This window comes from Ammospiza caudacuta, chromosome 6 (assembly GCF_027887145.1).
Source record: "Ammospiza caudacuta isolate bAmmCau1 chromosome 6, bAmmCau1.pri, whole genome shotgun sequence".
Classification (NCBI taxonomy): Eukaryota; Metazoa; Chordata; class Aves; order Passeriformes; family Passerellidae; genus Ammospiza; species Ammospiza caudacuta.
This window is the reverse complement of record NC_080598.1, coordinates 45,884,467-45,911,273: the sequence shown is the minus strand read 5'-3', so window position 1 is coordinate 45,911,273 and position 26,807 is coordinate 45,884,467. Positions and strand designations below refer to the sequence as shown.

The 26,807-nt window shown below is 38.9% G+C and overlaps 1 protein-coding gene across 1 annotated transcript; it reads left to right on the top strand.

Annotated features, from left to right (window-relative positions):
* Positions 1-24,868, top strand: GTF2A1 (general transcription factor IIA subunit 1). Its single transcript, XM_058807351.1, has 9 exons — positions 1-217; positions 7,250-7,351; positions 8,997-9,201; positions 11,492-11,556; positions 13,718-13,793; positions 15,056-15,189; positions 16,074-16,394; positions 17,286-17,375; positions 20,357-24,868. The coding sequence occupies exons 1-9, from the start codon at positions 188-190 to the stop codon at positions 20,462-20,464; spliced, it is 1,131 nt and encodes a 376-aa protein (XP_058663334.1). The 5' UTR covers positions 1-187; the 3' UTR covers positions 20,465-24,868.
* Positions 24,869-26,807: the final 1,939 nt, after the last annotated feature.

The window sequence follows — 26,807 nt, the reverse complement described above, 5'->3', positions numbered from 1 at the left end:
TATAAAGGGGCGAGGCGGCAGCGCGGCGGCTGCAGCCCCGGGGCCGCGAGCGAGCCCGGCACAGGCCGCGGGGCCGCCCGTCAGCCGGGGCGGAACGCGCGGGCGCTGGGGGGACGCAGCCGGGCAGGTTTATTGTTTTAGGGGCGACTCCCCCCCGCGGTTGGGGGCGTCCCGGGGGGCTCGGGACATGGCGAGCTCGACTAACACAAACCCCGTGGTAAGGACCGGGTCGGGGGGCGAGGGGGGCCCCGGGGGCAGCGCGGGCGGAGGTGGCCGGCGGGGCCCGCCGCCCCCTCCCCCGCACTCCCTTCCCTCCCGCCGCCCGCCTCGGGCGGTCCCGGCCCCCCGGCGGGCAGGGGCGGCGGGGGGCGCGGGGCAGCCTCGCCCCCGCGGCGGCAGCCAACTTTTGGCGCCCGGCGGCGGGGAGAGAGGCGGCGGGAGCGGAGCGGTGGGGGCGCGGGGCGGCGGCCCGGGGGCGGCCCCGCGGGGAGGCCGGGGGTCCGGCGGGGAAGGGAAGGAAGGGCCGTCGGGCGGGGGGCGCCGCCGCTGCCGCCCGCGGGAGGCGCCCGGGGAAGGGGCGAGAGCTGGAGGAGCGCGGGCGCTAACGCCCGCCCCGAGACGAGGGGAAGGGGCGCCCGAGCCAGGTTTCGGTTTTGCGGTGTCGGGGAAGCCCGCCTGGGCTCCGCTGGAGCCATTTTATGTTGCTTTGTAAGAAGGAGACGATGGTTGAAAAGCACTTATCCCACTCCGGCCGGATCGGCTAAGCCGAGTGAAAGCCTTCAACTCTGGCGAGCGAGGCAGTATTTATTTTAAAAACAGAGAACGAAAGAAAAAAAAAAAAAAAGAAAAAAAAAAAGAAAAAAATCCCCAAACCTCTCCCCCGTTCCCTTCTCGTGCTTTCTGCACCTTGGCGGGTGGCTCGCTGCTGCACTTGTACTCACAGAGGTTTGCAACAAGCAGTCACACAGATCTGCGCTGCCACCGAGCCCCCCCGGCCGCCGCTCCGCTCCCCGGCGCGCCCCCGACCGCGACCCCCGCCCCGAAGCGCTGGAGGAGACAAACCCGGCGTCCCGGCGGCGGGCTCGGCCCCCTTGTTTGTGGCTCTCAGATCCATCATGGCTTCCCCCTGCCTTTCTGCCTCCCTGCTCCTTGTGTTCCTCCTCCCTGTGGCTGCCCTGTTTATATAGCGCTATTGCCGCTCTCTAATATAGACTCTGCTCGGATGGGAAGGTGCTTTCCAGCCCCACGTCACCGCCTCTCCATTTAAACACCACATCAGCCTTTAAATAGGGAGCGAGCCGCGGAGCGCGGGCTGGGAGGTGCATGCGGCGGAGGCTGGGAGGCAGACGGGCGGCTGGTCCTGCATCCCGGCCGGCCTTGCCCACCGCTCGCTCTCGCCGCCGGGCTGCGGAGCGGCGGTGCTCTGCGGGTGCGAGGCTGTCTCCTAGCCCGTGCAAATGGGCTTTCTTCTGCTTCTACGCATTGCACAAAGACAGTTTTCATCTGCTCGTGTGTTTGAATTTGTTCTGCCCTTTTTACCTTTTTTTAAATTTTTTTTTTTTTTAATTTATTTTGCTTGGTTGGTTTTGGGTTTTGCTGTGGGATTTTTTGTTTGCTCAGGGTTTGGGGTTTTTGTCCTTGGCGTACAGCTCGCAACACGTTCCTGTGCTCCTGTAAAGTCTTCAAAGTAGCTTTTCTGCTGCGTGGGGAAAGCAGTGTTTAAACGGTTCTTAGCCAGTGTATCAAGGAGAGTTGTGGTATTTATTTTATGGCGCATTGCCAAGGTCTGACTACAGCTGTCTCCCCAAAAGTGAAGTTAATATTCAAGTTTTATTCGTGGGTCATGGGCTGCAGATGCTGCTCAATAATTTATGTGTGTTTCTGATGCCTAAAGCGTACAAATATTTTATTGCATTGCAGGCAGAAGCAGTGGTTTTGGCATATTCACTACTTAGTTTCATTACAGTGTTTGGTATACTATCAAATATACAATAGAAAACGCAAAGTGTCTTAGTTTTCTTTTCCTAATCTGAAAGCATAGAGACATGCTTGTGAGTTAGGTTTATGCAATTGCAAGGAAACATCTTTGATTTGATATTTTGTCAGCTTTTGTATCAGAAAACTAGGAAAGTAGTCAGCTGTTACACGGAGGGCAGTTACTCAGGAGGATGCATATTGAATGTGTGTGATTTGAATCTTCGTTGTCCTTCTGTTTATGAACTTACCGATTTGTGGTTTTATTGTAAGACAAGGTTTTATTTCTGTGTACTAAATTAGAGGTTTTTCTTCTCTTTCTTGACTGAGGTAGTACTGAATTGCAAAAAAAATACATATGTTGAATAATCTCCAGAGGACTTGTAAATATTTTTGACTCAACAATTTATTAAGACTTCTTTTCTTTCGCTGTAATTCTGTACTGGAAGTTCTTTTGAAAGGTGTCAATGTTTGGAATAGTAAAAGCCAAGCTTAAAATGAGCCTGCTTCAGATAGGTATGCTTTAGGTTAATTTTCAGTTAAGTAGTAAAATCATACAATTTTACCAAGTTGGAGCTCATTCAGTAGCAGGAAATACATTACTTAGCCAAGGGTTGCCAAAGATGAGTAGGAACGTTTTGAAGTGCTGCAACCATGTGACTTTAGGAGCTGGACTAGGAGCCTAATGTGTCAATGGCATCACATCAGCATCTGATCAAATCTGAATTGCTAGAAATCTGTTCTCTGTAATAAAGGACAAATAATAGATGTTAACAGCTATATATAGTATCAGATTTTATGGGTGATAAAGGTAATACATTTGTAAAAGTCCAGAACAACATAAAAACTCAAATCTTAATGCTTACAGTGTAGCTTATATATGTTACTTTTTTATGCACATCTTTGGTGTAATTGTGACTAGAAGTAGTTACCTTTACAGTGTTCTCTGCTGGCTGCCTTTGGCCAGCTTACAGTGGCAACTGCACAGCTGGGAGAAAGATTAGCATGTTTAGAGAGCTGCAGAAGCAAAAGGAATGGCAACAGCCATTGTCAAATGTACAGAGCATGCTGTGGTCTGTGTCTCCATAACATCTTGGTTATTGGAAATCCACATTGCTGAAATCCCAAGTGTTGTGATAATAATTACAGAGGATTGCAGTTTTTGTAGCCTTGAAGCGGAAGGAATGTAAGAAGTGTAAGCCCCCAAAGGCATGTGGTATTTCTTAAAATAGCTTGCTGGTTGCTCCTGGATTTGGAGTTGCATGTAGCAGTGTCACCATACTCAAGAGTTTTCTTTTCAAGATACACAGAGAAAGTAAAATATAATCATTCCCTTATGTTCTGGAGGGGGAAATAGTAAGATTACAGATTTCTTCTATGTGTTTGTGGTTGTATCTAATAAATCAGGCATTTTAATTGTTGTCTTTAATCTGTAGTAAGTGCTCGGAATAGTGTTTATTGAAGAGTGATTTGAGTATTTTGCTCTTAAAAGAGCTTGACATTTACAGCAATGTACTCTTTATGAGGGAGGCACTTTAATATAAACCAGATGAAAGCACAATTATTTTAATAGCAATATTTAAGTTTCCATTTGTTCACATTGCTTTCTCTGACTGAATGCAGAAGCTTACTGGAAAGCACACCTACTATGCCATCTTTAGACTTACTCAGTAATTGTATTGCCATGTTTATTTTTTGAGTAAGCAGTGTGTGCAAATAGTTTTGTCATTCAACTTCAGACTCTTAGATGGCTTATATAAACAGCTTCAGCATCATATAAATATTGCTTAAACCTAACACTTAGTGTATGTTAAAAACAGTACAGTGTGCTTTCTTTTAAAGTCTGGAACTTAAGACTGTTTTGTAGTTTTACTGGATATGCCTCTTTTGAGGTAGGAAAAGAGCATTCTGTGACTCTCTGCAGAATTCCACTGTGAATGTCTCTTGAAGGCATTGCTGCCCCCAGTATGGGAGATGTTCCACCTTGGCTGGATGTTCAGTAGGAGTGTACAAAAGAGAATTTCAAGTGAACAGGGTATTTCTCAGTATTATATAAATGTGTACAGGTAAAATCAGACAGACACTGTTTCATTATAAGCATGCACATGTTTTGTTTTCTCTTTTCCTCCTCCTGATCACAGAGCCATGAGTGTATCTTGTCTATTACTGTGTGATTAGAACCAGTGTGAAAATCCTGACCCATTTTGAGATCCAGTGCACTGTGAGGCTCCTGCAGAAGGGCAGGTGTATGTACAGGCTGCTGCTGGGCTGGGTAACCCACATGTCACTCAGCTCACTCCAGCCCTGCAGGACTGTCCCCTTTGGGGCACTTTCCTGCTTGCTTGGGCTGTTGGAAGCAGTGCAGAGGGATCCTGTGTCAGCAATGGCAGAGTGAACATCTGTGCTCTTAACCTGCCTTACTGAGCTCTTGCTAAGCTAATGCTGGACACTAGACACCAATAACTGCTTGAATTTTGTTTTTTTCGCTTACTTCCCTAGGGAAAAAAGGAAATTCCCATTGGGCTGTGGAGTCAGTTTGTTGTACCTGAATGTTGGTGTCTTTCTTCTAGGGCTTTATAGACTCAGAAGGCTCTGTGACTAAACCTTACAAAAATACCTGACTGGAGATAGGAGGAAGTAGTTACTGGTGGAAATTACTAGGGCTTGTTTGTGTAAAATCTATTTTATTAGAAAAGTAGACCTAATAGGTAATTTAGGGAGATGAGGATTAAAGGAGAAAATGCACCCTCCATCCTGCAGGAATTTTGATTGTAATTTTAGGCATACAGGTAGTTCTCTTGACTTAAATAAAGTAACTCACATGCTTGAGGTTAAGCTTATTTATTTGCAGAATGTGGTTTGGCATTAAGGAACAGATGCTTTTAATGTAATAAGGAACAATATATGGAATAGGCTAAGTAGTATTTCCGTGCTAGTTAAATTGTATAAGCTTTATGCAATTTGTTTAATTATAGAAATAATAGAACTTAATAACATTAAGTAGAATGTCTTTTTGCACGTTATGAATTAAATGGAAACATAATCCTGTTAATGGTGCTTGGTATTTCTGAGTTATTACATAGATTTAAAATACGAGCACTCAAGAGAAGTCTGGCTTTGAAAGTCTCTTTCAGTGTTTATAAACTCAGTTAATGCAGTATTTCAAACCTGGATAAGAGAGTATGCACTATGGTATGTATTGGTTTTTTTTGAAGAAATTAAGTTGCGCACATAGCTGCTGTAAATGTAGTTGTCAAGGATGGTAAATTCCTCTGTTATTTGAAGCCAGAAATTTTTAGTAGGTTTTTTTTTTTTTTTGAAAACCAGTAATAAAAGGATGAATGATAACATTTCAGCTACTTGATTTGCAGCAGCATGTTTTAAAGCTAAAATGTGATTAATAACATGGAGTGGTATGTTGGGTTTTGTTGAGACTTTTTTGGTTTATTTTTGTACTTTTTGGGAGAAGGGGCTGGGGCAGGGGTTGTAACAAAAAAAATAACTTGAGCATGCCCCAGTGCGGAGCTTTTTTAAGCAGTAAGGGCATAATGCACTAGGCAGCCATCAGACTGCTTATATCCAGGTTCCAGATATGTTCTTTTATTCCCTTGTAATCTTTATGCATTTTCTCAAGTTTTCTTTTCCCTTTTTGCCCTTCTACATCTAAAAGTAAAGATACTCAGTTTCTTTTTTGTGCTTATTGACACCACTCAAATTTTCCCTGGATTAGTAAATCATGGGCTACTAGTCTACTTACATTTTTCCATAATTTAGGTATAACAATTCCATAACATGTGAAATACAATTTTTAGCATGTCTGCAACAAATTCAGCACTTCTGGAATACATGAAGAAAATGTGTATAAAAGAAATGCTTCAGTGCATTTAAGTACATTTGTGTAGTTCTTGCACCTCTGGACTATCTGCTTGTGTTTGGTGCAGATTTCCTCTGTGTGCATTGGAGGCTCAGCCTTCCTGGAGTACAAACCCACTGCACTGGTACAGGATAGTTGTTTTCCATATATACAACATATCTGATGTGTGTGGCATCACTCAGGATTTATTGCTTAAGGGAGCTGGGCACTGAGGCTGAGGAGAATGATGGTTTAGAGAAAGTTGTGGCTGCTTTCTTTCTCAGTTTAAAATTGGTGTGCTCACAGGCCAAGCAGCAACCTTGGGCAGTGAAGTATATGTGGTTTGCAGTCTGCAAGATTATCAACCATAATTTACAGCTTATAGGGCTGCCTTGCAGTTAGATAGCACAGATATTTAAGCCTAGCCAAAATCCCATTGGGGTTCATACATACAATGAAAGGTCTCAGCTGTACTATTTAAAAGGTACAGCATGTGCATAGTGCAGTTCCCATGTGGTTTTATGAATTAAGTGTTTTGTTTTAATTGATAATGTTAAATGTTTGCATTCTCTCTTTTAAATTGTACCTTCATTTTAAAATTCACAAAATGGTTGATGTTGGAAGGGACCTCTAGAGGTCTTTTTGCAACCCCCTTGCATGAGCAGGGCCAGCTAGAGCCCAGGATGATGTCCAGATGGCTTTTGAGTGTCTGCAGGAATGGAGGCTCCAGAACTTCTTTTGGCAACCTAAAATGAACTGACAGTTTACTTTTTTTCATAGTTTAGGTGTGAAAGCAGTATAATAATAACAGCATATTTTTAGTATTTCCCCATGAAAAGTGCAGAATGTAAAAGCATGAGTAGTGATTGAAAACAGAAGTCTGTCTAACCTAGTATCTTAAGGAGTTTCTGAAAACAAGTATGTAAGGAAGAACAGGATGTTCACAGGAATCCTTCCCATTTTTTTGAGCCTTCAGTGGTTTTCCACTCAAGATCATTGTAAGCCATCCTTGGTGCAAGTACTAACAAGTTTCTTTTCCTGTCTTTAATTTACTTTCAAACTTCAAATGTTCTTTAATGCATTTTGCACTCATCTCAGCATTTTTGCGTGTTTGGCATCTACATTTTCAAGCAGAAAACAAATTAACTGAATGGAAAACAATCTCCTTGTCTCTTTTAAATTATACTCTTTATGGCTTGATAACTCTTGTGCTGTAGTTGTCACAGAATATCGTGAGCAGTCCCTTCCCATTTCACCTTGTTTGAACTGCTCTTCCTGATTTATACCTTCCTGGATATTTCAGTCACTTGGAAACGTGGTGTATTCTGAAATGCAGTTTTTTGTGGGGGGAAATCTTATCTTAATATTAAAGTGACAGATTCTTTTCAAAACAGTGCTGACTAGTTGCTGGTTTTTTTAAAGCCTAAATTGTACAGGTCTGTAATTGAAGATGTCATTAATGATGTCAGAGAAGTTTTTCTGGATGAAGGAGTGGATGAACAAGTTCTCATGGAACTCAAAACAGTAAGTTGAACTTAAAGTTTTTGTTAATAGACCAATACAGCAGTTAATTTCCAAATCTGGCTACTGTTGTTCACAGTATAAGTACTAATATTTAGTTAATTAAACACTGCAATCTGCATATCTGTATCCCCATGTAATTTGAATTGCACTGTTGTATAGGTAGATCTGCTCACCCTGTTATTTTCCCTAATCTGACAGCAGTCATCTGAATGCAGTGTTACTTTGATCCCCAAAACATTACATTTTTAAAAAAGGGAAAAATATGTTTTAGAGACACATAGTTCTTTGTTTCTCTGCAGGAAAAATAAAATGCCTGCCCTGTTTGATGTTTTCTTGATGTTTTTGTCTTTCTGAAGAAGAGATGCATTGTTAGATACATGGTCAGATTTTTGCATGTATGGTTTGTAGTTTCAAAGGTATTGTCATTTGAGGGGTTGGTGTGTAATAAATCACACTGTATGCATCATGCTTGCCTGAAGCTCTGATTCAGAACTGTTTTACATGGAGTGGGTTTGAATCAAAGGTCCATAATAAAGGCAGGATGTTAACCTGAATTTTAGTGGCTCTCCTGTAGTTTTCTTCAAATTCTTCAGGAGTAAAAAAAAAAGCCCTTTATAGGTGAAAGGAAAAAATGGCAAAACAAAACAGCAAAAAGAAAGGAAACTGGGAAAGTAGATGACTTTTTGTATCATGTTCTTCATGAGCATGGTATCCCACATTCACAGTATTTTTGAAGTATTAAAAAATGGATGGAGTGGGAAACAAATTTTGAATTTGTCTAGACAGAAACAGGTGAAGACGTTACCCATGAGACCATGACCTGTCTTGGTGGAAACACAGTGAGAGCTATAAAAAAGTGCTGTGGTATTTGTGTCTCAGATGTGTTCTGCAAGTGATGTCAGAAAAAATTAATGAGGAAAGAGACAAGAAGGAAAATGAAGTATTGAAGAGGAACCCTAAGCAGATTTTGAAATCATGAATCCTGAGTGCCTGTAGTCTTCTAGACTCTAATGTATTACAGAATACTCTTTGTTGCTCTTTTTACAAGAGCTGCTTTTTTGCATCTATGTCTGTCCTTTGATGACATGTCAGCTGACATAAAGAACTGTAGAGCTGGAGAAACTAAATTGATATTGATATTGTGGTAGAAACTGTATAAATGATGGTAGAGAGGCATTATCTTAGGTATGCTGGTAGCTTCTGTTGTAGGAGGCAGTAGTCTTTTAGCAAATGTTATTGAGGAGTTCCAAGGAGAAATGGCTTGAGGAAAGCTGTAATAAAGAATTATTTTTGTGATTAAAGAGGTAAGAAAGAAGGAATATAGGAAAATGGAAAACTTAAAGTCTTACTTAAAGTTACCAGTTTATCTCAATTCATGCTTCTGTTAGGGTTGTTGTGAATCTTTCACACTTGGAAGAAAGAAAGAATGTTAAAGTTTAATCTTGGACTGGAGAGCGATATTTAATTCCTTTTCTTAACTCTGTGAAGTTATCTTTTGTCTGTATCTGCCTGAAGGTTTTCTGGGCTTTTTGCACAAAATAAACAGTGAAACTCAGTTTTAGAGTACTGTCAGTCATTTATGTTGTTACAAATCCTGTAGAGTAAAAGTTATACACAGATATTTTTGTTTCCTTTTCCAAACTAGCTGTGGGAGAACAAGCTGATGCAGTCTAAGGCTGTAGATGGCTTCCATTCAGAAGAGCAGCAGCTTTTATTGCAGGTGCAACAACAGCAACAGCAGCAGCAGCAACAGCAGCATCATCACCACCACCATCACACACCTCAGCCGCAGCAGACTGTGCAGCAGCAGTCTCAGCCACAGCAAGTCCTTATTCCAGCATCTCAGCAAGGTCAGACTTCATCTCTAAACACTCTGAAGTTAGTCCAGCTCCTTAGCATGTTCTAAATCTAGGGCTGGATGCTTCTCTGGTGGTTAACTTTCTGTCTTTCTACTTGGCCTCTATTCAATGGGTCAGGAAAGCTGAGGGAAATGTGTTTTGGTATTTAAGTCATATTCTTTAGAAGATTTTGAAAAAGCTGGATTCTTCTCTTGGTCATCTGTAACATAACATGCTTTCAGAATTGCAAAACTTTCAAAACTCCATTAGCAGCTCTAATTTCAAGCCCATATAAGCAATTGAGAGTTTAGTCATGAGGCAGTAATGTCATTGGGAGGAAATTATTTCAAAAAATGATTACTGGTTGGCTTCACCCAATGCTAGGACACGAAAAATACTTCTGTAGTAGTCTGAGTATATGTAGATTTTTTTTGTGTACATGTGGATGTACAGGGTGTATTTTAGCTAGGCGTAACAGTATTGTTTCTTGTAGTAACTATCTTATGTGTTCATTAATAATTTAATGAAAATTTTTTTCAGCTGTTATAATTTCAGCTGAAAACTGAAATAACTACTACTGGATTTTACTGCATATATGCTGAGTAAGCATATCTGCCACATATGAAAGGCTTGATTGAGTTTTCAGTGTATTAAATTTGTGACATAAAATACTTATCTGTGGTAGTCGCAGACTTCAGTCTTCTTGTCAGATTTCATGGATCAGAAAACCTATGTTGTCATAGGCACGAAAGATAGATACGATTTGATATCCTTCACTGTCTCCCCCCAAAACCCAACCACCACGTATTCAACACAGTATAGAACTGATGTGATCAGTTTTTCCATGATGTCGTTTTGGTTGGTTTTTTGTGGTTGGTTTGTGGCACTTTTCTCACAGGGAGGGAAACATGGGTGTTGGTTACTTGTTTTCTTCTTATAGTACTTTTTATTTTGGCTAGACATAAATAGTTTTGTGCGTTGGGATAAAATTAATTTTGAGATGAAGGCCTCTCAATAAACACGGCTGCCTCAGAGGCTCGGGGTCCCCGCGGGGGCGGCCGCTCACGGCGCCCTCTGGCGGCCCCTGGGCGGAGCGGCCGCGGCTCGGCTGGCCCGCGTTGCCTGCGCGGGAACATGGAGGGGTTCCCTGTGCTCCCGGGGCAGCCGCATCCTCCCCTGGTAACGCGCTGCAGCCTGATTTACTGTTGCCCACTGTGGCGGCTTACAGCTAAATGACAGCGCAGAGACTAAATAAAATGAGGTTATCAAAGCACTTCCATGACAGAGATGCAGCTTTCTGAATTACTTGGCTTCCCTGTTCCATGGTGGAGATGGTATAGTAGCTCTTCACATGACCTGGTGCAGTCCCAGGCAGGGATCAGGATGATCAATATGGTGATTCCTGCTGTCCTTTCTGTGGTCCTGCCACAGGTTCATGAGATTTCCTTCATCTTTTTCCCTCCTTCATTTCCCTGAAAATTGAAGATGCCCTCAGATCTCTGTACAGGTTTTGAGGCTTCCTACCCTAGAATCTTTCCTAGAAACTCTTATTCCTAATATTCTTAAGTGTCATTTGTTTAAAGGATTGGGTAGAGAACAGTTTGTCAATGACAAATTAATTCAAATTGCTGTCATTTTGAAGTTTACTGTCACTGATAATAGCCGTGGCAAGCTGCTTGTTTCATAAACTTGGCCATATGCACTTCCAGATGATCAACAGGTTGTTGGTATAGTTTAGCTAGCCTTTCCTTTAGTGCACCAAGGCTGCTTTGTTGTGTGGGAGAGGTGGTTTATCACATTTCAGCTGCTTCTGCTGCATTCGGAAGACAGTGAAGATGATGAGCTTAAAGCTGTGCTGACTGTGCATAGCTCAGGCTAACTGCAGCATCCTGCTACTCTTCATCTTGGAATAATTCTTGCTTAAGTCTGTTTTAAGAGTTAGCTTTTTGTTTTTGTGGAACTCTGGTATTGAACATCGTAAATTTTATCAACATCTCAGTAATACCTCTAATTTCAGAAATACATTTTTTATCTTGCTTTTACCTAGATACAGAATAGGTAACTGAAGCCCTTGAAGTAAGATCTGTACTGTAAAGGCAAAGTAGTCATAACACCCCTCCAAGCTGCTGTTGAATATTGTCTTGAAAGTAAAACTTACTAAGACCAGAGACTGCTTAGTATTTGGTTTTGTGGTGAAGCTCAGCTGACATTTAGGTGATAATATTTCTAAGTTGCTCTGGCTTGGAAGTTATTTGGGCAGATTGTGTATTTTTCATTAAACTCTGTTTTTATTTGTTTCTAGCACCTCAACAGCAGGTTATTGTGCCAGATTCCAAGCTGATACCACATATGAATGCATCAGGCATGGTAAGAGAAGAAGTTTATACAGGCTTACACTGTCATTATGTAAATTGTTTTGATTAAATAATAAATACAAATTTCTATTAGTCATCAGATGCTTAAAAGTAATTTAGGGCTCACTGGCAAACCTGTCTGCCACCTTTCTGAGTTCTGCTGCTGCACTTACAGTCTAGGAGCAGAGATGTATGACTTCTGCTGACAAATCTAGGGCTTACTTTGATCCTCTGCTTGAATATATTTAACCAAAACTTTTTTAAAATCAGAAATTGGAATACTGCTGGTATGAATCTCCATGATGATATATACCAATATGCCAATATTGATGTATTGGTATATACCAATATACTCATATACCAATAGACCACCAATAACTGATGCAAACATAATGTATTTACTAGATGCAGAAAAAAGCATTAAATATGCTGAAACATTAGTTTATGTTAAATGAGAAATGATTTAGCATTTCACATAGATCTCTGCTGGTCACATTAATTCCATTCACTAATCATGTAACAGTGTATAGAACTGACTCTCATCATGCACAGTATTCTTATGCTCTATATCTCTAGAGGTTAATATTGCTTATCTTATCTTGCTTAATTTAAAGAGAAATGACCCTGGCTTAATTTAAAGAGAAATAAGTTGTTTGCAAAGCTTTGAAGATAACCCCTAGTATAAGTTTAATTATGTGTATTATGACCAGAATTCATTACATTCCTACCACTTCTATGGTAGAAGCCCATGAAGCAAAGTTTCATGATGCAACAAGTTTTGAAGCGGAACAGCCTTCTCTAACTTTTCTGTTTTCTGCTGATCTTGCTACAGAAAAGAGCCTGAACTTTGTTACTTGAATAGCATGATTTACCTACAAGCTAAGAGCACATAAACATTTCACCTTTTTCTTACATTCGATAACCATTTCAGAGGGATTTGTAACTTTACAAATCCAACAATTAAATGTGTTTTTATCCTGTGTCAGTTATCTCGGGGTATAGAAAAAATGACTATGCCAAGCTTTTTAAACTCTACTGCTGTCAAAATGTTGATGCTTTGTCTACCACAGAGAACTACTGCTCAGCAAAGAGTTACAATCAGTTTTGAAATATTGTTCATTAGAAACATTTGAGTTGATATGAAAGAGTGGATCTGACAGACTTTGAATATTTTGGAAGGCAGAGAGTAATCAGAGTTCATTCATCTGTGTTTGTCTGGGATGTGAGGATGCATAAAGCATATTTTAGTTTTGTGTGATGATCTCTAATCTTGGGAGATGTAGCTGTTATATTGACAGTATGGGAAGATCCTGTTTCTTCTAAACAGGAAATGTGCATTTTACCCAGCAATGAAGTTTAAATCCTTTCAGTAACAAAGAATAATTGGCCATGGTTCCCTTACAGTAGGGGAAGGTAGCCTTTTCCATGGCAGCTGAAGTGGGACCCTTGAAATGGAGAGGCCTCTAGACAAGTCCATCATCCTCTGCAAGTTAAGGACTTAATACAGATTTTTGTGTTTGGAGCTCCCCTAACTGTGTTGAAACTGTTTCCTTGCAGGTTCAAATCAGTACTCATTGATAGTTCCACTTTATCTTTGAACCAGCTGTCTTGAGAGAAAAAAAGTCAGTCTTTCTGTGAACAGTCAGTACACAGTATGTGTAGGTTCACTCAGAGGAGCTGTGTGGTGTGGGACTTGAAGAAGAGTGCAAACCTGATTACTGTGCCTTGTGAAAACAAGGCAGGCCAACACAGTTGTTGCTTCAGTCAGTACCTTATGTTCCTTCAGATTTGTAGGCCTTAGCCTTAGCTGCTTTGAAAAAGTGTAACTGAACTTGCCACATGAGGAATGCAGTGTTGTGCTGTTTTAGTAGATCAGCAGAGAAAGGCAGAGGTTTATCTGCTGAGCTTGCAGATAAAGCAAGAAACCAAGTTGCGTTAGGGTGTGACATTTAGTGATTCTGCTTCAGTCTTCTTACTATTAGAGAAGGAAAATAAAATAATTTTTATATGTAGTATAATGTACAGTTGAAATGTCTTCATTTTAATAGCTGCAGGAACTTGTGTGCAAACACCGTAAATGGCAATAAAAAGTTCAGTATGTTCAGGCAGCATGTTGTGGGATGAAACACTGTCGATATTACGTTGGTGGTTAAAACGCCTTTCCTGTATTTCAGAGTGCTGCAGCCACTGCAGCTACGTTGGCTCTCCCCGCTGGTGTTACTCCAGTTCAGCAGATACTTACAAATTCAGGTAACTGTCTTAATATTGAGAACAAGCTATAGTTTTAAGAGGGAAGCATTCTGTGGCTTACTTCCTGTTATTTACTGCTAAAAAGCAGGATCTGGCCATCCACCCTAACAAGGTAGTGCAGTGTCTTTACTTGATTCCTGCGCTTTTTGCTCACTGACTTTCTTAGGAATCTTGTGGTCCTGCCCTAATGGTGTTATAGGTTAGAATCTGTCTAGGTTTTTCCCACTTAGAGAAATTCTAGATGCACAGGGATTGATGTTGCTGTCTTTCCCCTTTGTGTATTTCTGAGCTTTGTGATGCATGATCCAAGCTCAGGTACTGAGCTACTGTGAAGTAGGATCACTGCTTCTGTGACTTCAGAAGAGTAATGTCTTAAGGTTTTTCATGCCTGCTAAGCATGCAAAGTGGAATTTCTAACTTAGCTAGCAATGCTAGCTTTATTTCATATTTATAGTTTCTAAATATTGTTATGCCAAGCATTTAGAATATAATTAAATGTTACTTTGATGAACAGCATATCTGATATTTCATGTACTTTCATGTTATGTTGATTTTGTGAACCTAATTATAGCTCTGTACTGCACAGGAAGTAAAGAAAGGCCTAAGAAATCTCATGTTCTAGATCTAGTTGCTGCTTTTGCTGGAATAATTCACCTATGCTCACCAGAATCACCTGGGACTTTACCCTCCTGTTTTAAACACTATAATGTTTAATGGTATATAGGTGGAGTAAGTTTAAACGTGCAGCTGTTCTAAGAATCAAAATTTTCCCGGTTTTAAGGAAGTGCATCTATGTTTGTTATGGCACAAAATAATCTGCAGCCTACATTTGTTACTTTTGTAGTAATAATTCAATTTTGAGCATTTATAGTAATTTCTTAGACTAGGGCTGGGGAAGTCCCTTTCAGGTACATTTAACTATTTTGGTAAATAGGACTTTGCATTTTGCTGTGAAGGGAGAGCAGAAGATCCATCTGAGGGAAATGTATAAAGTTCAGGATTATCTAATTTCTTCTCTCTTCTTACTTTACCTTTCTAATAAGAAATGTAAAAAACAAATGACGATATTTAGGTGGTAAACAACCCTATTCTTTGTTTCTGGCACAGCTGGAATTGCATACTGTCTTTTCACTTATGAATTGTTTTAGCATTTTTCTCTTTTAATTGCCATTGGTATTCATCCAGGAAATGAGCTTCTAAACTAACACAATTTAAAAAGTGAACTTGTACATTTGATTAATTTGATACTTATTTTACTACAGGCCAGATCCTCCAAGTAGTTAGAACTGCAAATGGAGCTCAGTATATTATTCAACCACAGCAGCCAGTGGTTCTACAGCAGCAGGTTATACCCCAAATGCAGCCTGGTGGAGTACAAGCACCTGTTATTCAGCAGGTAAAGGAGATTTTTTTAAATAGGTACACTTGGAAGAAAAAAACATTATAGTAATTACTAATTACTATATTTTTGTGAACAAGTTGAACTAGAACACAAATTCAGAAACAGTACAATTTTAAAAAAGAGAAGGTTGTGTCAAGTGTGACATGGATTTTTTGGTTGTTTTTTTGTGGGGCTTTTTTTTTTTTCTATAAAGAACAATCTTGAAATGTTGTTTTTAATGTCACTTTTATTCTTGCCAGATGTTGATTGGCTGCAGTTTAAAATTCCTTGTGTGCATCCCTGATGAGTTATATTATGTGCATAATCGTAGTCTACGTACTTTTAAATTAATTTAAATGATTGAGTCACCTCACACACAGAATAAAATACCTAAAACTGACACTCCTTGGTTATTTCAGTAGTAAATACAATGTTTTAGGAAGATTATTGTTCATTGACAAGGTCAGCTGTGTGTTGAAACTGCGTTAGCACAAAGTCACATTGGCACAGTTGAACAATTTAAGAATGACTAACAATTTGTGAAGACTTGAATTTTTTTATAAAGAACATTTCTTAAAATAATCTTTTGCTTGAATTAAAACATTCCAGTGCTGTGTTTGGAACTCAGGTGTGGTGGTAGTGCTCATGTTTTAGAATGGACAGACTTTTAAATTTTTTTCTTAAATTTAGTAATGCAGAATGCAGAAAATTTACCAACAAGTAGTGCAAGAATGTATGGGATTAAAATTGAAATTATGTGCCTGATATAACTGGAATATTTGTAACTCTTCTGTAATTAGTTCAAGTCAGATTGATATGCTCTAATTGTTTCCTTTGAGTCTGTGATGTGGTGCTCTGTCACGTTAGCAGCCACAGTACTTACAGTGATATTCCATCAGGTTTTGGCTCCTCTCCCTGGAGGGCTTTCCCAGCAGACAGGAGTGATTATTCAGCCTCAACAGATCCTGTTTACAGGAAATAAAACTCAAGTTATACCTACAACAGTGGCTGCCCCTACACCAGCTCAAGCACAGATTCCTGCAGCTGGTCAGCAGCAGCCACAGCAGCAACAGGCACAACCACAAGCACCACTTGTTCTCCAAGTTGATGGAACAGGGGACACATCGTCTGAAGAAGAGGATGATGAGGAAGAAGAGTACGATGATGATGAAGAGGAAGAGAAAGAAAAAGATGGGGGTGAAGATGGCCAAGTTGAAGAGGTAAACGTAATATTATGGGGTTTTTTGTTGGTATTTTCAGGAAAACTGTCTATATAAAATAATACAATTACTTCAGTAATTTTGAAAATATAACTTTTACCCCAATTGAGTTGTGGAAATTGTGTATATTAGCAACACAGTGCAGCTGGGGAGGGTGTGGGGGACACAGCAAAAATTAGCTGTGACCAGCACCATTTAAACACTTCAATAGCAATATTTTTGGTTTTATAGAGAGGTCAGTTATGAAGTCATATAACCTTCATGAGCAAACAGGAATGGTCAGCTCTGCTTGGGACCAAGTGTGTACAAAAGCAGAGTGCTAAGATAGACAAAAAGGAGAGCAGCATTTGGTTCAGGGATGGGACCAACAGATGTGGTCTACCTGTATCTCATTGGCTATTCCATTACTTTTTGTTACACAGGAGCAAGTTTGATAACTCAAATTTTGTTATAAAGCATCTTCTAGAAACACATCTTACCTTGATTTAATAAAATAAGGAGACAGGAACAGGCATAGTATTCTTAATTTTGGCTTTGAGTTGGCTTGGTTTTGGACTTCTGCCAGTGGTTCTTACCACTTAGATGCTTTACAAAAATGGAAATCTCATACTTTTGCATGAACATTTACAATGAAGGAGCAAGAATGGAGTAGATGTGTGTTAAAAGGCTGCAGTGCTTAGAATCTGGCCTGGACATTGAAGTTCCAGACTAAAATTCATAAGGGTATCTTCTCAGGAGGGAGGGTAGGAGGCATCAGCACTCTGTTGGAAAGTCTAATATTGCATTTTGGGTCCTGCAGTTCATAGACAACACTGTAGCCTCATGCTAATAATTGAAGTAACAGCTCTAATCTTGCCAGCCATCACAACTTTTTGCATGTGTTTCTTTCAGGAGCCTCTGAACAGTGAAGATGATGTGAGTGATGAGGAAGGACAAGAACTCTTTGATACAGAAAATGTTGTTGTGTGCCAGTATGATAAGGTAAATCTGTACAGAAAACAATCAGAGTTTTACTCTGTTCTTAGTATCAAGTTAAAATTTTTAAGTAGTATCTTGGTAACTATTAAGTACAGACTATAATGTGAGTGGAAATGTAAGAATTACCTATTGTTTTTAAAACAGGTTTGTGTACCATGTTTGTACTAAACTTGGTAATAGGTAAAACTTAGAAAAAATTGGCTGCATTTTATTTTTCTTTGTAGTGTCTTTTTATGCCCTTTAATAAAAGGGCAGTCTTCTGGGACCAGGAGAGGTGAACTGTTAAGTTTGTACATTTGTTGTGGCTATAAACAGAAAAAGTAGTCCTCAGGATTTAGACTTGTGGAAAACTGTTCCTTGATCACTAAAAGTATCTCTTCTGGATGATGGGATGGTTACCAGAGAATACTCTTTCTGTGCTATGCATTGTGCTATATCAAATGGCAGGGTGGAATGCTTGTGCTTTTTTTGCTTTAAATTCTGCTGAACTCTCTTGCAAGAATTTAGTCATTACACGGGATCAGATTTTTCCCTGGATTCATCTGTGCTGGAAACTTTAAATTTGTCTAGATGATATCAGAATCTTTTGGCTGAGGTAGGACACAGATTATTTGATGTGGATTTTTTTTTTTCTTGTCCTTCTACTGTACTTGATTAATGGGGCTACAACAAATAGGGATCCCTTTTAAAGCAGGGGTTAAAAAACCTGTAAGCTCCTGTGCTGCAAAGAATGACTGGGTTAGCAAGTCTTCAGTTATGCCAAGACTCTACTTAGACTTGCCATCAGATTCAACACAGAATTTAAGACCTGCAACCCAGCCATCTGTCTTCTCTAGACTGTAATCCAAAACTGTTTTGAGGCAATTTGTAAGGAATAATGAGGGACCTCAGAACAGCAGGTAGAAAAGCTTACTGGGAGCTGCTGAAACTGAGCAACAGGAACTACTCTGAAATCCTCACCTCTTAGAAGTTAGGAACTTGGTAGGGAGCATTGTCCCTTGTTAGCTTCCAGTGCCACATACTCTGAAAGGACTTCATCTCTTTTCAAGAAATCATTATTCAGTTTGTCTCTAAAATGTATAGGATCAGCTTAGATCTGAGCAGTTCCCTCCTGCCCAGTGCCCTGCATCAGCTGATGGTGGGTGCTTCTGGAACTATGAGACAAGAACAAACATGTAGCAATGCTCATGTAGAGCTTTTTACAAACATCCCTCTGTGAACTGTCTCTTGAGGAGCAGAAAGTGCCTTCTTTTCAAATGGCCAACAGAGAATTTTTTTTCCTCTACTTGTTAGAAACCAAGTTGATTATTTTTGAACCCTTGAAAATTTTGCCTTGCAACAAGAAGTTTTAGAAATGTATTATGTGGAGGATCATCTCGTTTTTAAAGTCACCAGTTTGATATGATACCTTCTAGTTCTAAAGAGTCTTTTCTTTTTTGCTTTCTTGGTGCTGTTTATGATACTGCAGATGATCATAACCCTCCTCAGTCATGTCTGAAATCAGAGCTGCACTTTATTTGTACCTGATTCAAATGTTTGGTTGCTGTTCAAATATTTGATTGCTCTTACTTTCATTCTGCAGATCTGTTTAATTTTTCTGTATCTTACTTGTAAGGGTAGATAAGGTTTAGGGAGAAGCACAGGTAACACTTCCATTTATTTTCTGGTGTGGCAATGTTTTGCATTAGTTTATGTTTTTGGCCCCACTGGACACAGAGCTGATATTCTCATGAGAAAGTCTTAGAGCATTGGAATCTCATTCTTGACTTGAAATTGTTAGTTCAAACCCACGACTTTTATTGTCTGTGTAAATTGAAATTGATTTTTTTTCCCATTGTTACTGTCTTCATGTGCCTTGAATGCCACCATTGTTTTCTTAAACAATGAGTTAGGGCAGTGACATTGTTCTGCAGCTCTTCAGTAACTGGTTGTACCATCAGTACATTTTGTCATTTTTCAGATCCTTAGTAAGATCTTAAACTGTATGGACTCCAACCAGCACAAACCTTAACTGAATGAACTCTATTTTGCTGTAGAAACTGTGATCTTACCTGTGTTTTCTCATCTTTATTCAGTTATTCATCTGAGGACCTTCCTTCTAACCTCATGGCAGCTCAAATGCTTCTGATGAGGGATTTTTCTGGAATGCCATTCAGTAGGGCAAGTAGTGTATATAGGCCAGACTTTCCTTGTTCATTTACTTGCTGACTAACTTTTGCCACTGACTGTCTCTTTTTCAGCTTAAAGTGAGAACAGATCAAGCAGTACTAGAAATAATGAGTAGAGTGATATGGTCATAGCTGTTTGGTGCCACGTTGCTGTTTCTACAGCACTAATGGTACATGGTGAGACTTCCCATGCTTGATAAAACTGGAAAAATTGCAGCAGGCTTACATAAATTGTTTTTATGGCTTACATAAAATTTTAACTTCTTCTAGAACCATCTTTGGTCTAGAATTACATCTTTGTTCTGTCTGCAGAAGTTTATGATAACCTTTCCTTTTGGACAGTATTTCAGCTTTCTGAAAAGTCTTTGCTTTCTTTGAGTATCTGGTCATCTGGTGGTCTTTTGGTCTTTCAGATGCAGTTTTTGATAGATAGCAAATATTTGCTCTGTGCTTAAAGTGTGTGGTGGGGGGGGGTTGTTGGTTTGGTTTTTTTTTAATTTTGCCAAATTTAACCTTTAGGCTGAATTTTGTTCAGTTTTCTTTAGTTTTAAATTAAACATGTAGGCTGGACATCAGGAGGAATGTCTTCACAGAAAGGGTTGTTTAAACATTGGAATGGGTTGCCCAGGGAGGTGGTGGAATTGTTGCCCCTGGGGGAGTTTAAGGAAAGACTGGATGTGGCACTCAGTATTTTTAATAATTCAGTAATGTATGTCTAATAGTTATTTTTATTTTTCTTACCATTATAATTTACTTATGCATTATTACCTATTTCTGATGCAGAGTAATAGGTTAATGTTTTTGCCTTGTTCTTAGATTCACAGAAGTAAAAACAAATGGAAATTTCATCTCAAAGATGGCATCATGAATCTTAATGGAAGAGATTATGTATTTTCCAAAGCCATTGGGGACGCAGAATGGTGAAGTTTTAAAAGACAAAACAAAAGAACTCCCTGTAAAAGGAAAAAAACAAAACAAAAGCAGGAAAAGTTGAGACTTGGATATATACTCCAATCAAAATGTGTATCTGCACATCAGAAATAAACAAAAGTATTGGAACAAAGGTAAAATGTGGCAACAAAGACACTACTTCAGATGAGCAAGCCATGGACTGTAGCAGCTATAGCATTGTCTGGGAGCTGGTTTTGTGTGTTAGGAATACCTTAATTATCAATTCTACATACAGGTACCTACAGCTGGTATTTAGCATGTAAGGCTTTGTCCCCCCTGCCCTTGATTTAAGATTTTAAAATACTTCTTCCACTGATTGAAGGAACTATTCCCTTTGATAGATTATTAATCTGAAAATGCTTATTGTGTGTACAAATCTTTGCTTTGAACACTTCCTTTTGGTAGTGAGGATGGTCAGAATCTTACTTAAACTGCGTGCAAGCTTTGTACAGAAGGGTAAGAATTAAGGTGTTAAATTTTAAATAACTCATATAAGGAAAATATTTTTAATTCTGATATGCTCATTAATTATTATATCTATTTGTTTTTTTCAATGCCATTCCCCATAAACAGGTTGTTGTTCCTAGCAGTTACAAAATGGTAAAATGACTTATGTTTCAAAATTATTTTAATTTAATGTGATAGGTTTTATCTAGGGCTGCATTTTTCAAATTTGAAGCACCTCATCCCCCATAAAAGTCTGATTGTTTAACTTGTTAATTATATTCTTGCTGTTTTGTGGTGGTTCAGCATCACTGAATTAAAAAAAAGTTTCCCTTGATTTTTTTAACAAAAACATTTTTTAAAGGGTTTGGAGACCTTTTGAATCCAATATCTAGTTAATGCCATAATAGATGCATTCCTTTACCTGCTTACTATGTTTGTAGTCCAGACACCCATAAATAATTCAACAGACCCACAGGAATGACTAAATTTTTAATACAGAAAATCACATAAAAATTCTAACATCATGGCTGCAACTCTTAATCAAAGATCTGCTTTACTAAAAAGTACAGCCAGAAATTACCTGCAGCAGTTAATCTCTCTAAAGTTTCCAGATGGCATATAATTTCATGAAGAGAGCTGCACAGCTTTTAAGAACACAAATTTTGTTAGAGTATCTTTAGACTGTCTTGGTTACAGCAAATTGAGCAGTCAGATGCACTAAACCTTGTGTAGTCACTTTTTCACTTGCCTTTTTTATTGTTTGTTTGTTTGGGGTTTTTTTGTGTTCAGTTTGTGAAAAGCAACAAAGTTATTCCCCCCTCCTTCCCTTTCTCTTTTCAGAAGTTGAAGAGCTTTTCTTCCTGCATAGGGCCATGCTTGCAAACCCTGCTTTTGGAAATGCAGTTACTTCTGAATGAGGAGAGGGAATGGGCATTATACTTCAGAAACTGTTGAGGAAGGAATGTTCATGTGGCTCACCATTTCAAAAAAATTTTGCATTTTGTTGGGTGCTTGAAAAGTTGATGAAAAAAGGACACAACAAAGATAATTTTTACTGAATTAGCTAAGACCATGAGAAGCAGACATGATTTCTGACTTTATTTTTGGCTTGAGAATGAGATATTGTAAACATTATTTAACAAAGTCACAAGTGTATTTCAGCAGGATGTAACAACTGCTTTAATTTTCATTCTCTGATTCATTTGCCTCCAAGTGCATTTGTAGTCTCAGTAGTATGTAGAAAAATCACAACAAATTGTAAAGAAGATTTTATTGCTGTGATTTTGTACACTTGCTCTCTCATTGATAGTGACTGAAACTGCCTGTGGGCTATGTCTACAGCCATATGGTTGTTTGAAAGCCATCAGCATTCATAAGCTTTATGAAAAGTTAATTGATGATTCTTGTAATTGATTCTTCAGTAATGGAATCATCATTTAGACTCCATTTTTACCTGGGGGCTTTCAAGGTATCTCAAACTGATTGGTGTTTGCTTTCTTCTGAACAATGCAGATATTTTATTTTTTTACTGCTGTTGACACTTCTATGTACAAATGCAAGGAAATAGATAATATACCAACTAATTCCTTCCCTCACCTTTTCCATGTCTGTTACCAATAAGTCTTAAGTAGTAGACTTCAGAAAAATTCCCATAATGCTGCACAACCAAACCAATAAAAGGATAAAAACATCCCTTTAGCTATAGATTCCTTTTTATACTCTTGGAAGCCAGTTTACTTATACAACACTTTGTTTTCATACAAGTTAGTGATATTTCTCACCCACATACATATACTAGAAGCTGCATAGCCTCTCTATTTTAAAGGGTAGCTGAACTTTAAAAGTAATTAAGCTTAGACTGTTCTGAAGGATGTTAGAAGCTTTCTGAACTTGCACAGCCTCTTGCAAGCTAATTGTATGGTATGCTTTTCAGATAGGTTTTGTCTTCAAATACAAATATCTGTGAAGTTTTGGGAAAGCCAGTCAAACCATGCACATACCAAACTGTGCTCTTATTGCTACATCAAGTGTTCCTTTTTTTAAGTCAAAAAGCATGTTTTAATTTCATTTTATTGTAGCAGCTTGCTGTAAGAATGTAGTTTGCTTAATTTTATTATTATACTTGAATTTTTAATCATGGTTTTAATTATATAACTGAACAGACCATTTCATTAGGTTCAAAAGAAACCATTCCTTTCAGAGGGCAAGGGATTCCCATGTTCATAAGTGATTTTTTCCCCCTTAGAAATAGCGCTTTTTTTTTTTCCAATTTAAATAGTTCAGTATTATGGAAACAATTAATGGTTTCAAGAGGGCTTATGTTAAAATTTGCACAGATAATGGAGCACCTTTTTTATGATGGAAAAAAATGGGGAAGATAACTTCAGAATTATAACCATGATGGCTGATGGAAACTTGTAGAGCAACTGGGCAAAATTGAGTCTTGTGCCTTTTCAGTTTGCAGAATACTTGTTTTGCCAGTATGACAATGATTCCTGAGAGAGTAAATTTCCTGCAGTGCTTCAATCAGAAAAGCAACTTTTTTGTGCTATTCTGTTAGGTTTTAGTGTGTGCAATCATTTAAAACCATCTAAGTGGAAAACAAAATGAAATATTTTCTTTTAAGGAGATAATAGAGAATTTAGTCACATAAGGAACTTTATTGGACTATTTAAATAAAATATGTTTTTATTCCCCCTCAATTGCTGGTTAGCAACAAGATTTCTTTGAGATTTCATCATCCTTGTTCCTGCATTGTACTCACAACTTGCTTTTAAACATCATTCAATTTCCTCAACGCTATTTAAAGTGACAGCTGTGGTCCGAGTTTATTTCCAGGATTGATATGTGATTCTGAAGCACATTTTCTAGAAGAGAGCAAAAAACATGTTGTGTCATGTAACTGATTTTTTTAAAATAAATATTTTCTTATCTTTTTGCTGCACAATTAGGAGTGTTAAAGTAAACTTCATTGAGTCTGTGAAAGTAATTTCACCTCTTGACAGTTAGTAGTAATTATGTTACCAGATAACACTACCAGAGTAAAATTTCTTAATTTCAGTGAAGGAGTAAAGAGACCTTGTTAACTGAAGTTCATATTGATTTAATCTGTTCAATTTGTAAAAGCTCCTTTCAAAACAATAAACCCCCCCAGAATTTCCCCCAAAGCAAAAGCTTCCTGATAGAATGCAATAAGATGTCCAGGAAATGAACAGTGGTTTTAGGGCATCGCACACTGGATTGATACTGGGCTGCCTTACACAGCACTGTGGGATTTACTGTGTGCCATCCCACACCACCCATGCACCACTATCTGATACTATAGAGTTCTTCTGAGACTTGGAGATGAGTGACTATACAAGATGAAGAAACTTGCATATTGTTCTGTATTGGTGTCTGGCATTTAAAGTCTCGTTTTCCCATTGCTGTGATTGGTTGGGAAATGTGTAAAAACCAGTACATTGGTTTCCATGTCGTCTACTTTTTTCAGGCAGTTCATGCAGTGTGTTTTTTAATTATTATTTGGTGGATTAGATGTTGTGGAACAAAAGGAGCTTTTTGAAACAGGAAAAACTACCTTGGGTTAGCTATATGTACAGTCATCCAATGAGACATGTTCCAGAGTGCATAGGGTACCAATAGATTATGGAGTGGGGGACTATCCTTTTTTGCTGTTCTGAGCTACTATTGTCAACTGCTGTTGTACATATACTGTTATGTGTAAGGGGGTAAATATATTTATTATGTTTGTAAAATTCATTCTGTACAATTGCAGATCAAGGTTGCTCCTCTGTGATATACAGGATATTATGTTTCAAAGGCCATGCTTGGAATACGATTAGAGAACTTAGTATTTTGATGTACTAAGACCTATTTTAAGTTTAATATTTTGCCTTTGCAAAAACTTTAATTAAAGATGTTATTTAAAAATGTTTGCCACTTCATTTACTATCTTGCATGTGCATTTGTTTCATATATGAGGCTTATTACTAACCCATAGTAATGTTGAGGATTCTGCATTGGTTTTTATCACATAGAGATAATTTCACTTGTTCAGTTTGCCGTGCAGATTTTCTGTTTCATACCATCACAATGTTATAAAAAAATTCACAGCTTAATCATGGGGCCAGACTTGCATATTTTTTTAAGGGTTTTGCCCTGTGGTAACCTAAGGTTTAGGTGTTGAGATAAGATTGGTTAAACAACTTGGTATTAAGGCCAGTGGTATCCTGAGGTGCCTTGGAACAATGGCCTGTGGGTTGAGGGAGGTGATCCTCCCCCTCTGCTCAGCCCTGGTGAGGCCAGTCTGGAGTGCCATGTCCAGTTGTGGGCTCCCCAGTACAAGAAGGACAAGGAGCTACTGGAGAAGGTCCAGCAAAGGGCCACAAAGATGGCCAAGGGATTGGTGTATCTTTCTTAGGAGAGACTGAGAGCTGGGCACGTTTAGTCTGGAGAAGACTCAGAGGAGATGGCATTCCTGCATATTGTAAATACCATATAAATGGGTGTCAAGATGGTGCCAGACTCTTTCTGTGACGCCCAGCGACAGGAAAAGGAGCAATGGGCCAAGCCAAGAAACTCCACCTCAATGTGAGGAAGAACTTCTTTACAATGAGGGTGGCAGAGCAGTGGCACAGGCTGCCCAGGGAGGTTGTGGAGTCTCCCTGTCTGGAGACATTCAAAACCCACCTGGATTAGTTCCTGTGTCACCTGCTCCAGGTGACACTGCCTGCCAGGGGGGATGGACTGGATGCTTTCCAGAGGTGCCTTCCAACCCTGTTGATTCTATGATTCTGTGTGACATCTTGATGTTAGTTCTGTATGTGGAAATGCGAGAAGTAAAATGCAGAGTTCTTGGATGATAAGTGGCCAGTGAATAAGGTTTTGTTTTCATCAGTTAATCTAATCTGACAGAATTGCTTTCAAGCAAGTGACATCCTTTTAGTTCCTATCTAAAAGCAGTATCTTGAGACATGACTTGTGATTTATTTTTAAATCTAGATCATGAACGTGAAACTCTAAAATAATTAGGAAGAAAATAAATGTAGGTTATACTGCCTGTATGGGGGGTGTATTTTGGAATGTGATGATTATGAAGTAATTTTTTATCCACAGTGCTGTCAAGATATAGCAAACCAAGCCTTATGAGGAGTGGTGGTGTTTTGTTTTTTCCCTAGTATTCAAGGATGAACCCCCCTCCTCTGCCCCCCCCAATACTCCTCTTTACTCTCCAGCCCTCAACACTTTAGGAAATCTTAAAAAAATGCAATACTGCTTTTTCTATAAAATTTGCCTTACTTGAAATGGAGTTGGAGTTGATTCTGGATAAATAACTACTTATTATTTAAAAATCCAGTATTTTTCCAGAAGAGATCATTGGTGTTGTAAGAAACAAACAGGTCAGAAAAATGGCCTGTTGTTTTGGACAAAAGATTTTCAAAAGTACCCTGATAAAAGAGGAGAAAAAGCAGAATGTTGACAAATTAGTAGCAAATTTAAGTTAAAACACCAAAAAAGCTAGATTTCATTCCTGTGAGAAAATGCGAGAGTATTACAATTGAATGTTAATTGTGTTCTCTCAGCTGTGGCTGAGCAAAGTATTTCAGCAATTTTTTAATTTTTGCACAATCAAGTATATTTAAAAATGCATTATTTTTTTATCTGATTTTTATATGGCTTAGTTACTGTCATTGCAGAGGTAGAAGAGGATAAGAATCTTGGGATATTAGCACAGCTTTCAGTATATCCCCATTTATTTTCAACTCTACGCTATTCTGTACAACTTGTCGTAAGCTGCATCAGCTTTTGAGTGTGTATTGTGTTTTTAATGCAGACTCCTGTTTGTAAAATACTCTCTTAAAGACTTGCC